The sequence below is a fragment of the Stenella coeruleoalba genome (assembly GCF_951394435.1).
Source record: "Stenella coeruleoalba genome assembly, chromosome: X".
NCBI lineage: Eukaryota > Metazoa > Chordata > Mammalia > Artiodactyla > Delphinidae > Stenella > Stenella coeruleoalba.
In genome coordinates, this window is record NC_137152.1 from 50346596 (window position 1) to 50360112 (window position 13517).

General features: G+C 39.0%; 1 protein-coding gene across 1 annotated transcript in view; it reads left to right on the forward strand.

Annotated features, from left to right (window-relative positions):
* HEPH (hephaestin) overlaps positions 1-12438 on the forward strand; it is a 95719-nt gene extending 83281 nt beyond the window's left edge. Inside the window, exons 16-21 of the mRNA XM_079911679.1 lie at positions 1628-1734; positions 2830-3055; positions 5491-5630; positions 6485-6647; positions 9514-9558; positions 11909-12438. Coding sequence (XP_079767805.1) covers positions 1628-1734; positions 2830-3055; positions 5491-5630; positions 6485-6647; positions 9514-9558; positions 11909-12141 — 914 coding nt within the window. The 3' untranslated portion in view covers positions 12142-12438. The remainder of the gene's footprint in view (positions 1-1627; positions 1735-2829; positions 3056-5490; positions 5631-6484; positions 6648-9513; positions 9559-11908) is intronic.
* Positions 12439-13517: the final 1079 nt, after the last annotated feature.

Consider the following 13517-nt stretch of genomic DNA (forward strand, 5'->3'; position numbering starts at 1 on the left):
TGGTTGCTCGGGGATTTTTTTGTCCCCTTAGGTGTCCGAGGTCCTCCACTAGTGTTCAGTAGGTGCTCTCTGAGAATTGTTCCAATGTATTCTTGATGTATTTGTGAGGAGATGCAAACTCCACATCCTCCTATTCTGCCATCTTGACTCTGTCCCCAATGTTCAGTCGTTGATTTACAATATTATGTTAATTTTAGTTATACAGCATCATGATTCAATATTTTTGCAGATTACACTCCATTATAAGATATTTTAAGATAATTGCTATAATTCCCTGTACTATACAGTATATCCTCTTTGCATATCTATTTTATATAAAGTAGTTTGTTTCTGTTAATCCCATCAAACAAACAAACAAACAAACAAATAAATAGTCTGAAGTCAGGGAGTCTGATTCCTCCAGCTCCGTTTTTTTCCCTCAAGACTGCTTTGGCTATTCGGGGTCTTTTGTGTCTCAGTACAAATTTTAAGATTGTTTGTTCTAGTTCTGTAAAAAATGCCATTGGTAATTTGATAGGGATTGCATTGAACCTGTAAATTGCTTTGGGTAATAGAGTCATTTGCACAATATTGACTCTTCCAAAAAAAAACATGGTATATCTCTCCATCTGTTGTTATCATCTTAAATTTCTTTCATCAGTGTCTTATAGTTTTCTGCATACAATTCTTTTGTGTCCTGAGGTAGGTTTATTCCTAGGTATTTTATTCTTTTTGTTGCAATGGTAAATGGCAGTGTTTCCTTAATTTCTCTTTCAGATTTTTCATCATTAATGTATAGGAATGCAAGAGATTTCTGTGCATTAATTTTGTATCCTGCAACTTTCCCAAATTCATTGATTAGATCTAGTAGTTTTCTGGTAGCATTTTTAGGATTCTCTATGTATAGTATCATGTCATCTGCAAAGAGTGACAGTTTTACTTCTTCTTTTCCAACTTGTATTCCTTTTATTTCTTTTTATTCTCTGATTGCCATGGCTAGAACTTCCAAAACTATGATGAATAATAGTGGTGAGAGTGGACATCCTTGTCTTGTTCCTGATCTTAGAGGAAATGCTTTAGGTTTTCACCATTGAGTGTGATGCCTACTGTGGATTTGTCATATATAGCCTTTATTATGTTGAGGTACGTTCTCTCTATGCCCATTTTGGATTGGAGCTTAATGACAAGGAAAGTCTGGCTAAGTATTTGAGGCATCAATACACGCAGATTAATTGACATCAGAAAGATGGCTTAAATCTTCCATGGAGACAGTATGGAAAAAGAGGAGAAGAGGACTAGAGACAGAGCCTTGAAGAAACAGCTGCATTTAGGAGGCAGCAGCAGGATAGGGAGACCAAAACAGAGCCAAAGAAGGAAGGTCATTATAAGCAGGGAGAATAGTAGCAGAACTGCCTTACTAGAGTATTGGACCTGAATATTTAAAGATAGGGACAGTAGAAGAGATGTTGAGGGTGTCCCAGGAGGGATAAGAATAAAGTCACAAAAATAAAATGAAGAATGATATGGAAATGATGGAGAAATATCTTAAAGGTCCTGGGACTCACCTGCCACAGCCTCTTAGGGATACCCGGGAACTGGGAGAAATTTCTGATCTGGTCTAACTGGAGACTCCTGTTACCACTTCTAGGTGAGGTTCTCACTTACCAGTGGAACATCCCAGAGAGATCTGGCCCTGGGCCCAATGATTCTACTTGTGTTTCCTGGATCTATTATTCTGCAGTGGATCCCATCAAGGTAAAGACAATATTGGCTTCCTGGAGTTGTCTCAGAATTGGGCAGGCTGCCTAGTAAAAAGAAGTTATTAAACAGATGTAGTAAGAAGCCCAGCACTAAAGTCCAGGGTTCAGGTGAAATTCCTCAAATGCTGGGCTTATTCTAGTAGTTAGGAGGAGGGATGAAAGGAATAGGTAGCATCACATGTTAGTTCTGAAGATTTTCTTCCTTATTTCTTCTTCTTGGATAATATAAGGCAGTATGTTATCATTCAAGAAGCCTAGAATTTGTTGTCAAGAGATTGGGTTTCTAGCCCAAATTTTGTTCTGTCTTGCTTTTGAAGTGACTTTAGGCAAGTCATTCTGCCTCTGTTTCCTGGAAAATGGGCTTATCTATGTAGCCACCCATCCACAGGCAGATGTCAGCTATCATTTATTGAGAGCCTACTACATTTTACCTGGTGCTTTGGATGATACAAATGTAAGATACAGTTCCCATTTTCAAAGAGTATGATCTAGTTGTGGGAGACAGATGAATATAAACATAACGTTGACATTAAATATATAAAATATAACTATATATATATATATACACAGAATAAAATTTAAATATAGCATAGTATTAGCAGCTCTATAAAACCATTTAATAGAAACTGCTGTGGGGGTCCATGAGAGAGTGATTACTTCTGCTTGGAGGAGAGGATGAATGAGGGGGAAACTGGAGAAGGCAACATAATGGTAGGTAGACATACATTGAGCCTTGAAAGCTGAATAGCAGTATGATAAAAGATAGGGATATGGTGGTGGGGGGGCATTACAGGAAGAAGAAACAGCCTGAGAAAAGGCATTGTGTTGTGAAAATGATTGGTGAGTTTGGAGATCAACGAATAGTCCAGCAGAGGTAAATCATAAGTGAGATAGCATATCTTTCCTATGTCCCAAGATTGTTGTGAGGATGAATTCAGATAATATAGATGAGGTACTTATAAATACAAGACATTATGATGAAGTGCTGAGGGCACAATGGGCTTGGATGTTAGCCTGTCTCTCTGTAGAGCACTACCACCCAGAAACAACTCCATCTAGTTCACTCTCTCCCTCTTCCTCCTATCCTTAGGACATGTACAGTGGCCTGGTGGGACCCTTGGCTATCTGCCGAAAGGGCATCCTAGAGCCCAATGGAGGACGGCATGACATGGACCGAGAATTTGCCTTGTTATTCTTGATTTTTGATGAGAACCAGTCTTGGTATCTGGAAGAGAATGTGGAAACTTATGGGCCCCAGGATCCAGGCCATGTTAACCTACAGGATGAGACTTTCTTGGAGAGCAATAAAATGCATGGTCTGTAGAAAAGAACCTAACCCTCTTCCAAAGAAGTCCCTACTGGCTGCATGGGGGTATCTGATAGGCCCATCACAACCCAAGGGAGCATATTTTCTGAAAGGATAGGAAAGTGGAATGGGGACAAATTAAAAGAAATGTCTCCTACTACAGTATTATATATTTCATACATAAAATAGGTAATGTGGTCTACGTTAGTTCAAGTGCCCAGAAAGCAGGAAGCTGACTCTGTAAAGTTGCTGTGGTGACACTAGCACATTTTAACATATTAGAGAAGGCAAGATGGACATTTATGACCCTCAATGTACCTGGTGCACTGGCTGATTAGGGCCTCTCTACTTAAAAATTCTGAGTTTAGTTTCTCAATATTATCTTATTTCCTTACCACTCTGGATCTGAGATCTGTTTTCTCAATATATCCTAATATAGTCAAATGAAGGACAGCTTATCTTTTAATCTATTTTTAAAACAAAGGTTCAATTTACAGATGGAAGGATTGGAGAGAGACATTCAGAGAGCAGCATACTGGGTTATATTACATACAAATAAGAGCTTCTTGATGCTCAAATGGATTTTGGAGGTAAATTGTGCACTCAAGCCTTCCTTTGTTCTAGAGATTTGTGTATCTTTAAAAAAAATAGAGAAAATCTCAAAGAAGAGGGAGAATTTAAGTGCAGCAGAATGTATGAAGTGATTTCTCACTATCTCTTCTAGTGTAGTATTTCTTTGATTTGAGGATAAGTTGCAGCTTTTATAGTGACTCTACTGGAACTCAAAAGTAGTATCTCATAGTCACACAGATTCTAGCTATTTCCCCTTGATGGAAATATGAGTGATTCACATTGAATCCAGTGATTCACAAACTTTACAAAATGAATTTTTTTAGCTCCTTTCAAATCAGAGAAATAAATTGCCCAAAACCAAAATGAAAAGAGGACACAGATCTTGCTAGTGCAGGGGTTTAGATAATGCTCATTTCCATCTTTTTGTTTACGTGTTTATTCATCCAAACTCTTCAGGTATCAATCTATCTACCTATCAAATATTTGTTGAAAACTCTCTGAGTGCTGACACTAGAGAAAAAAAATAATGTTGGTGTCTGAGGGCAAACAAATAATACCCTTTCTCTCACTTCCAGATTCCTGAACCAATTGAGCAAGAGGCAGAGATGCTTAAGATCAAATGTGAACTTACTGAGAAAGCTAATTTGCAAACTGAATTTAGTTCTGCAACAAAATGGGCTTACTAATACTACCCCAACAATGGATAGATTTTTCATCCTGTCATTGACGTAGAGGGACAACAATACCCTCCTCCTTCACAGGGATAAAATCTTCCCCATGATGGAATAACAAATCCATCTGCACCACTTTCTATGGTCAGACTGAGTTAAGCGTATTTAGTCCCTTCTCTCAAATACAAAATTTGGCCAGAGTAAATAGGCTATAAATGTTCCTTCCATTATTTCCTCTCTTGGGATGTAGAGTATAAATCATCTTCCCTCTGTGAGAACATGAAAAGTTGGGGTGTGTATCCTGGGCATAGTCTTGACAGTGTGAATTAACATGGTGATGAGTGGTTTGTTGTTTTTAAAGCATAGGATGTGGCCTGGGAAGAGGCAGATGATGAGTCCCATGTGTTAATATCATTATAAATTCCAAGAATGTGACAGGTATTTTTTTAAACATTTATTGTAGGCTCAGGTGTCTGCTGGGTGTTCTGAAGAATACAAGGAATATAGTATATACATTTATGTCCTGCCTAATAGAAACCTACAACCTAGTTGGGGATATAAAATTCCACAAATTAAAAGATAGGTAAATGTATAAGGCAGTTTCTAGTGAGTTCCAAAGGGTGGTACAGACAGTACTGGAGGAGTTTAGTTGTGGAAAGGAATGCAGGCAATGAGAGGTGCTGAGAGGCGCTAGATCAGGGAAGTATTATTAGAAGAGGTGAAGGTATGACTGGGCTTTGAAAAGATGGATAAAAGTAGGGAAAATTTCTGGGAGGGAAGATCAGAAACATAAGCAAGAACACAGAGAACATGAATATGGGACCATATGGGGGGATGGTGAAAAAATCACCTTAATTGAAATAAATATGTTAGATAATGGTAGATGAGTTTGGGAAGGTAGTTTGGGGCTGTATTTTGAAGGACCTTGTTGGCTGAGCTAAGGAGTCATGGACTTGATATTTTTGGCAGGAGGGAGCTATTAAAGTATTTTAAGCAGCAGAATAACATGATCATATTAGTTATTTAGAAAGACCACTCTTGTAACACCAATGTGGAAGATAGACTGGAGAGGGACAAATGGAATAAAAATGAGAGAATTTAGGAGGGTATTGCTATCATCAGAGATGATAGGGATTAGCTCTAGGGTAGTGGCAGTGGTAAGTCAAAATGAGAGATATAAAATAGTTTTCTTCTCTTACAGCCATTAATGGAAAACTCTATGCCAACCTCAGGGGCCTTACCATGTACCAAGGAGAACGAGTGGCTTGGTACATGCTGGCCATGGGACAAGATATTGACCTACACACTGTCCATTTCCATGCAGAAAGCTTTCTCTATCGGGTGAGCTGGAAAAGAGGCTGAGTCCCTCAGAGTGCTTTGATATCCATTAAGAAAGAAGAGAATAAAAAGAAACATGATAATAATCAGTTAAAAGAAGAAAGGTCTTGTACATGGAGTATTGATCAGGGAATTCTAGTTTGGCTTTGTATCCCAAGGTCAGTCATTGCCCTCCAGGCCTTAGCTTTCCCCTATGATATAGAAGAAATGAATGGCTCATTTATGTGATAAGGAGATTGAAGGAATAAATGTAATTGGGTCTCAGTCAGGGACTTGAGGTCCCGTAAGCAGTCATCCTGAGTAAGAAATTTCAGAGTAGTGTCTCACAATCTCTGAAAGTCCTTAATCCATTCCTGAACTTCAATTCAGGACCTACATGGGACTACATGTGGGTTTTGAAGAAGAAATTTTGTCTTAGGAAAAGGGGTCAGAGTTGTAGGCATTAATGTGGACTTAAAGACTTAGAAGTCCTGATAAAGGTGGTGGCATAGAGGAGAAACTAAATTGAGTTTCATTTCTAAAGTAAATATGTGGATCCTTCCTAGGGGTCAAGGCTTAAGCCTGCTAAAATGTATGGATATACTAGTTTTTATCCCCCTAATGAAAGACTAAATGAACTTTACTTTGGGACACTTTAAGAAAAAGTAGGAGGAGAGAGAGTCTCCTCTGTTGAGTCAGTTTGTATGGGTGGGTTCACAGAAGAGATGGATAAGATGGAATCTTTAAGCTGTTCTCTGGTCTGTGAATCTTGAAATTCCATGTCTCTGGTGTGGATACCCAAGCCTTTTAATTCCTATAAGTTCTGAGACTATCTCTACCCTTCACTTTCTCTCTCTCACCCACAATCTCTCTTGCAGAGTGGAGAGAGTTACCGGGCAGACGTGGTGGATCTGTTCCCAGGGACCTTTGAGGTTGTGGAGATGGTGACCAGCAACCCTGGGACATGGCTGCTTCACTGTCATGTTACAGACCATGTCCATGCTGGCATGGAGACTGTCTTTATGGTTTTGTCCCAAAGAGGTAAAGCCTAATTAGGATATCTTCTGGCACTGTATCTAGCCTGTAAGAACCAGATAATCCAAGAAGTGACTTGCATCCATCTTCTGATCCCAAGAAGACAGAACAGACCCCTTCTAGTGTTCTCCCAACCAATATTTCTCATTCCCTGTTGCTCCCCTGCTCATGCCCCCTCCTAATTTCTTTGATACTTGTTGAGCTCACATGAATTGACTCAGCCTGGCTGGGCTGTATGCATTGATGCTTAGTGTAGATTTGCTTCCTTTGAATACATTTAATTTGTATGTAAATTTATTATTTTAGAGTTTATTAGAGGTATTAACTATTTCAAAGGAATCTTATTAATGAGTTCTTTTTTTATAAAAAGGAAAAAATATAATTCCAACAGTCACCCCTTAATTAGTTTGTTTTGTGGGGATTGTCTAAGGCTGGAAAGAGATATTAGCCTTCAATTACAACTAATCCCAGACAGATGCTAACAAGGATGGAAAAAACTTTTTCCTTGTATTTGTTATATGGAGACGTAATAGCCAGGGTATTTTCTTTACCAATAAATCTTTGTTCACCACCAATAACATAGAAGAGTAGGCTGTGTTGAATTTTGTGTCCTTGGGTCATCAAAGCATTGAGTCTCACTTCTTAAGTCTCTTAACCTGAATCCAGTACTCATCATTATCCCCCTTGCAAGAGGCTCAATAGAAACTCTAGGGACCCACATGAATCCAGAGAGGTATTTTTTCTCCTGTTCTTTTTTTTTTTTTAAGTCATGCTGTTTTGAAAACTGGTTATATTGAGGTAGGTATTCTGGGATTCCCAGCCATTGACATTCTGTCAGCAGGAATAGAAAGTGGGAAAATGTCTTTAGACATTTAAACAGGGCTAGCAAACCAGGGTAGAAAATACAACTCTGTTATTTACCCCCAGGGAGGAAGACGAATAATTGTACATTATGATTTCCTATATCTTTGGAAAACTTTGTTCTCTGGTAACACATACTGCTAGAATGTGTCTTCCAGTTACTACTGTGGTACTATTCCCTACCACCCAGACAGGCACACATAATTCTTTGTTGTATCCTGTCAGTCCTTAGAATCAAACTCTAGTGGTGAATTGATATATCATCAAGATGCTATAGATCCAAAGCAATAGATTTTCTCCATGTGTAGTAACGGGTCATGTCAAATATGGACCATCTAATAGATAAGAGACTGCATCAATACATATCATCAAGGAACTTCCATGAATAAGAATAACTTACCTCTCTCTATAATAATGAGCCAGTCCATAAATTTTACCTATTTACCTTTTGTTTGTTTGACAGACTATGGTCTAATTTGATATTGTTCCAATCACATATAAGCTAACAGGCCAACCAGAGGGAAGAGTTGAAGACAGATAGGGAATAAAAGACTAATTGTTGGAAAGGGCTTCCCAGGGAAGAAGCAGGGGATGAAAGTCAGAGCTACAAAAAAATATTAGAGTGGGGTAAGGTCATTTTTTTCTACTAAAAGAAGAAAGAAAACAGAAAAGACCAATGTGTAGGTTTGGGTGAGAGGCTTGACAAAAAGGTAGATATTTCTGTCTGATGGTCTGTGTTTCATCTGTGATGGAGGAGACAGAGTCATCTACTAAGAATGAAAGATAGATGGTAGTGTAAGGGGCTTTAGAAGAGTGGGCAAAGTGGTTATGAAATAACCACTCTGGGTGGTGGGGGAAAAGTTACTCTGAGTGATGGGAAATAAATTAATTATTGCCAAGCAGCACTGAGGACTTAGTTGAAGTTGGACCCAAAGAATACTGATCTTTACAATTGTGTGATGTTTCTCCACCAGCATTCATCATAATACCAGAAAAAAATACAATGAAAGTATAGTTACTGGGGTTTCAGCAAATGATTATAATATTCCTGGTAAGTTAGTAGTTGAAGTGATAGACAATGGAGTCCAGCCTGGCCAGGAATGGAAGAAAAAAACAGGATGAAACTGGTGAGGTGAGAAAAATGGAAGTGTCCAGGAGCTAGAGGTCTTCATGAGAGGAGAAAATAACAGGTGAAATAGAATAAATAGCATTAGAACATGGAGAGAATAGGAGGCTGTTGTTAGATTTTAGACTTATGAGATGGAGCAAGTCTGCATAATTAGCCCAATGTAACCATAAGAGTGGTTGATAGAGTTGGAGTATATTTGAAATTTGTTAAGAGTTAAGAGGTCTAAAAACTGTGAGGCTTAAGTGTTGGATAGGTCGACACTTATGATGGGAATTGAAGACAAGAAAGACTGAGCCACGTACCAAAGACTTCCATGAATGAAAACTGCTAGGTAACAGTGACAAGAAGTGGTTGTGATTTTTTAGCCAAGTAATATAAGCCTCAAAAGAGATGGATCTTTGCAAAAAGGGGAGGAATAATAAATAATCTCAAAACAGTATTGAGAAGATATAAAGGAAGTATAGTTCTCAGAAAAGAGCTCAGCCTCATTAAAGCAAGAAGAGGAAGAAGTATTCTAAAAAGGTTGAATATGTAGGGATGCAGGTTTGACAAAGAACAGGGGCTTCCTGAAGGAAGGCTGGGAAAAGGTGGCAAAAAGAGCAATAATGAGGATAAAGTGTCAATAAATATGTAAATTTTGGCAGAGGGGTGACTTACCTTTTGGACTCCTAAGACTATGCTCTTGCTTATATTTTGTGTCACTGCTCAAAATCAAATCCACATACCAATACTGACTTTGATCACAAGACAGTTAATTCCAGTCACCTCCATTTTGCTTACTATATCACAGAGAGTCCTCCAACCATTGCTAACCTCCTACAACAAGCCTGCGGATAAGTAGGAAGAATAATAGGACTAACTTCTTTTCTCTTTTTCCTCCAGAACACTTAAGCACTACCACCATCATCTCTGAAGAGACTGGAAAAGGTAGGGAGAAGGATACACAGATTGGGTAGTTATATATGTTGTGCATTTGGGGAAAAGTTCAGTGCCTCTAGAAGATGAGTTTCATATGGCTGAAATGTGGACCTCAATACTAGCAGAAAACATCCTGAGATTTATTTAAGATTTCAGAAGCCAGGAATCTAAGGTTAAGCTTCCAGTTAAGCTTCCCTCAGCAGGTTTATTCTCTCTGACCCCCATGCCCAACCTCCTGAGTTGAGGAAAATTGCCTCATCCTCAGTGAAGGCTGCTATCTTATCCTCTTACTAATGTATGAGGGGAAATAAAATTCAAGGTCTTGCTGAGTTGTGAATGAAGGTGCTATAGTACAGATATGAATTCCCCACAAGGACAGTGTGAAACTAGGACAAATGCCATTCAGTCTGCACCAGGTAATTAATCTTTCATCTATAGAATACTAAATAGTTGACACTTTAGAACCATCCATTTCTGTACTTCCAGAAAATAGAGCTTCTTGTTCTATCCAGGCTGGGTTCAAATAATGCTTTCACTCTCTACCTCATTTGTACCTGAACTGAGAAAGATTCATAAAGTTGTGAGAGGCTAGAATAGATGTTAGAGATTTTCAGTTTAGTCTGGAGGTTTTTCAGCTCTGTTTGGAAAGGTCCTAATGATCTAAGTATCTTATAAACAGTCAACCAGGGGACTAGGGTATGTCCTGGAGGATTAGGGAGAGGTAAGGTGAAGCAGAGAGAGCAGAGTGACATACATATATGTATATGTATTTGTATATATATATACATATATATATATACACACATATATTTTTATATATACATATTTTGTGCATACATTTGTATATGCATTTTTACATATCAGTGTGTACATACATACATACATCCTCATAAGCTCTTGTTTGTTAAAAACGTTAAACAGTGAGGAAAACCCCTCAAAACTGGTGGTCTACTAAAGCCCGATATTTTCTGAGAGATGGAAAGTGATTTTTCCAAGGTCACAAGGGAAGTAAGTGGTAGAATGTAAACTCAAAACCAGAATGTTTCCCAGCTTCCATTTGAACTCATTATATTTCATCTTCTCTCAGTTCTGTAAGAATATTGATTCATCCAGTTATACATTCATCAAACACATACTAACTGCCAGAGACACCAAAAAAGTAAGACATAGTCACTATTTTCCAAGAGATTCATGTCTAAAAGTGGAATGAGACACAGAGACAATAATTGCAGTGCTGGATACTATGTTATTTTTTTAAAGTGGGGAAACAATAATAACAACGGATCAATTATTGTGCATTTGATGTCTTCCAGGAGCTATGTTAAATATTTTATAAATATCAACTCACTCAAGCCTCACAATAAACCACTGAATTAAGTATGGTTATTATCCCCATTTTATAAAAGAGGAGACTGAAATCCAGAAGTGAGGGTGGATTAGGTCACTTAGCCCAAGGAAGTAAATTGTGGGAGTACAAACAGTACAGGTACTTTGGGCACACAAAAGAAACGACCATTGTTAGTTATACAGCTGAATTGAAGAAAGCTTTGCTGAGACATATAATGTTTAAGCTAGGGATAGAATGGTGAGGAAGAAGAAAGGGTGTTCAGGCAATGGGAGCAGCATGAGAAAGTCTTGGAAGCCTGAAGAGGCTCACCCATTCTGTAGAACAAAGAATGAGTTGCTATCCCTGAAGATAGTAAATAAGAGTAGGCTAAGTTAGAACCTGATCGTGAGAGTTGCAATGTCTGACTTGAGTCTGAGCTTTATTCCATAGGCTGATTGGAGATCATCAAAAGTTTGTATGCCAGGAACTAAGAAAATTAGATATTTCACCTAGAAAGATCAATGTGACATCAGTGTTATAATGACGCAAAGATGTGAGAGACCAGACAGCACAGAGACAGGCTCTTGTCATGGTCCAATGGTCAAAGTGAGTATTGATAAGCTAGATAATTGAGTCAAACTGCTTCTCAGGAGTTTCTACTTACTGCTCCCAGTTCTACCCTCTGGAACCACGCAAACCAAATTCAATTCTTTTTTTTTTTTCTACATCACAGGTTTTTATATATTTAAAGAAATATGTCAAGGCCCTTCTCACTCTGAGTGTTAACTCTTTCCATGGGGGGACTGGTGCCTCAATGCTTCCTAATAATTTTCTCAGCTATGACATTTTGTTACGCTGGTTCTCTGTAACCTCCGTATCTGTCATCATTGGCTGATCTTTTGAGGGCTAAGGATAGTTCCTCTGTCCTATTTGGATGACCTTATTTCTCCTCTCCCAGAGTTGACTATAAAATAAGACATTTTAGAATATTCTCCATCGCAGGGTTCCCACTTGCCTCTTGTTCCATTTCAGTAGCAATTCCCAGAGACATTGGAGAAAGCAATGTGAGGATGCTGGGCATGCAGATCCCTGTAAAGGATATCGAGATACTGACTTCTGTCTTGATTGCCATGGGTGTCACTCTCCTGCTCATTGCTCTGGCTCTTGGTGGTGTGGTGTGGTACCAGCATCGGCAGAGAAAGCTACGGCTCAACAGGAGGTCCATCCTGGATGACAGCTTCAAGCTTCTGTCTCTCAAGCAATAACAGCTGGATCCTGGAACTGCACATCTGGGACACACTCCCAGCAGGTCATGGACTAGCAGCTGACCTCATTGTCATTGTCAAAGGGGAATGGGTTTTAATGAGGCAGAGGAGGGAATCAAACTCAAAAGAGTATTTCTTCACTAATTTATTTACATGGAAATGATATGCTTTCTTTTTCTTTAGTTTCTTTACTCCACTTGGGCACCTGGGGCTGAGTCCCCTAGTATCTAATATCACAAATTTCAACAGCTATATTATATCACCCACTGACACTTGGAAGGTCTGGAAATTTCTAAAAACTGACTCCTCTCACAAAGTAGATACCAAGAGTAAGGTTCACTGATTAGGTTTCTACTGCTTTCCAGGACTTAGGCAAGTTCAGTTTGAACTGAGGCTAAGTGAGCTGTGATGATAATCCAAATCTAAACTAGGACTAAGAACATAGTCTTGATGGGGAATGGGTGGGGTGGGATTTTAAGATCCAACTTGTATTTTGATTCTTCTTGGCAGTGGACTGTTTTGGTTAAGTGGGTAGATGGAATATTGTTGTCATGAGCAACTACAACCTTTGGAGGCAAAAGCTCCTCAGGAAGGCAGTACTCCAAGTTCTTGGTGCATTTGCACTGAAGGGAATGTTGAGTGTCCTCTCCATGTTTTAGTCAGAAAATCCTACACATTAAAGTGCTTGTTAGAACACCATAAGAGTGAACTTGGTGAATTTGATTGTCTCTGTGGCCTCTGGGAAGTTGTGACTGTTATTGAAAAAGAGAGCACTCAGCGAGACTGGTGGGAGTGACTAGTGTTGGTCATAGAATGGGTCTGCCTATCCTTTGTGGACCCTGCAGGTTTGTGTTTTGGAAGTGAAGAAGCTGCCCAAGAGGAAGCCTCAGAATCAGAGTGGTAGGTACCATCTTTTGACCCATAAGTGCCAAAAGTATTCTGAATGCAAAGAAAAGTTGCCAGAGGGAAATAAAGGGCTGAAACTAAGCTCAAACCTTTACACTGGGCAAGGAGAGGTGGGCACAGATCTAATGGGCTCTTTTGGTAGTTGGGGGTATGAGAGGTCTACTTGCAATTTTGGGGGCCTCTTTATAGGGTAGAGTCCTTCCTCTGGTAATTTAAAGCAATATTCCTTTGTCACTTACAAGTTCAAGCCTCTCTAAAACCTTGGTCAGAGAGCACAGACAAGACACAGATTAGGGATGGGATAAGATGGCCCATTCTTACTATAGTATCCATAATACCATTTTACATGGCAAGTGGAAAATGGAAGAGGCATCAGGGACAGTTAAAATAATAACTGAAATGCATAGTGCTTTACACTTTACAAAGCATCTAATACCTGATTGCATTTTACTTCCCTTAGTTCTATCAGG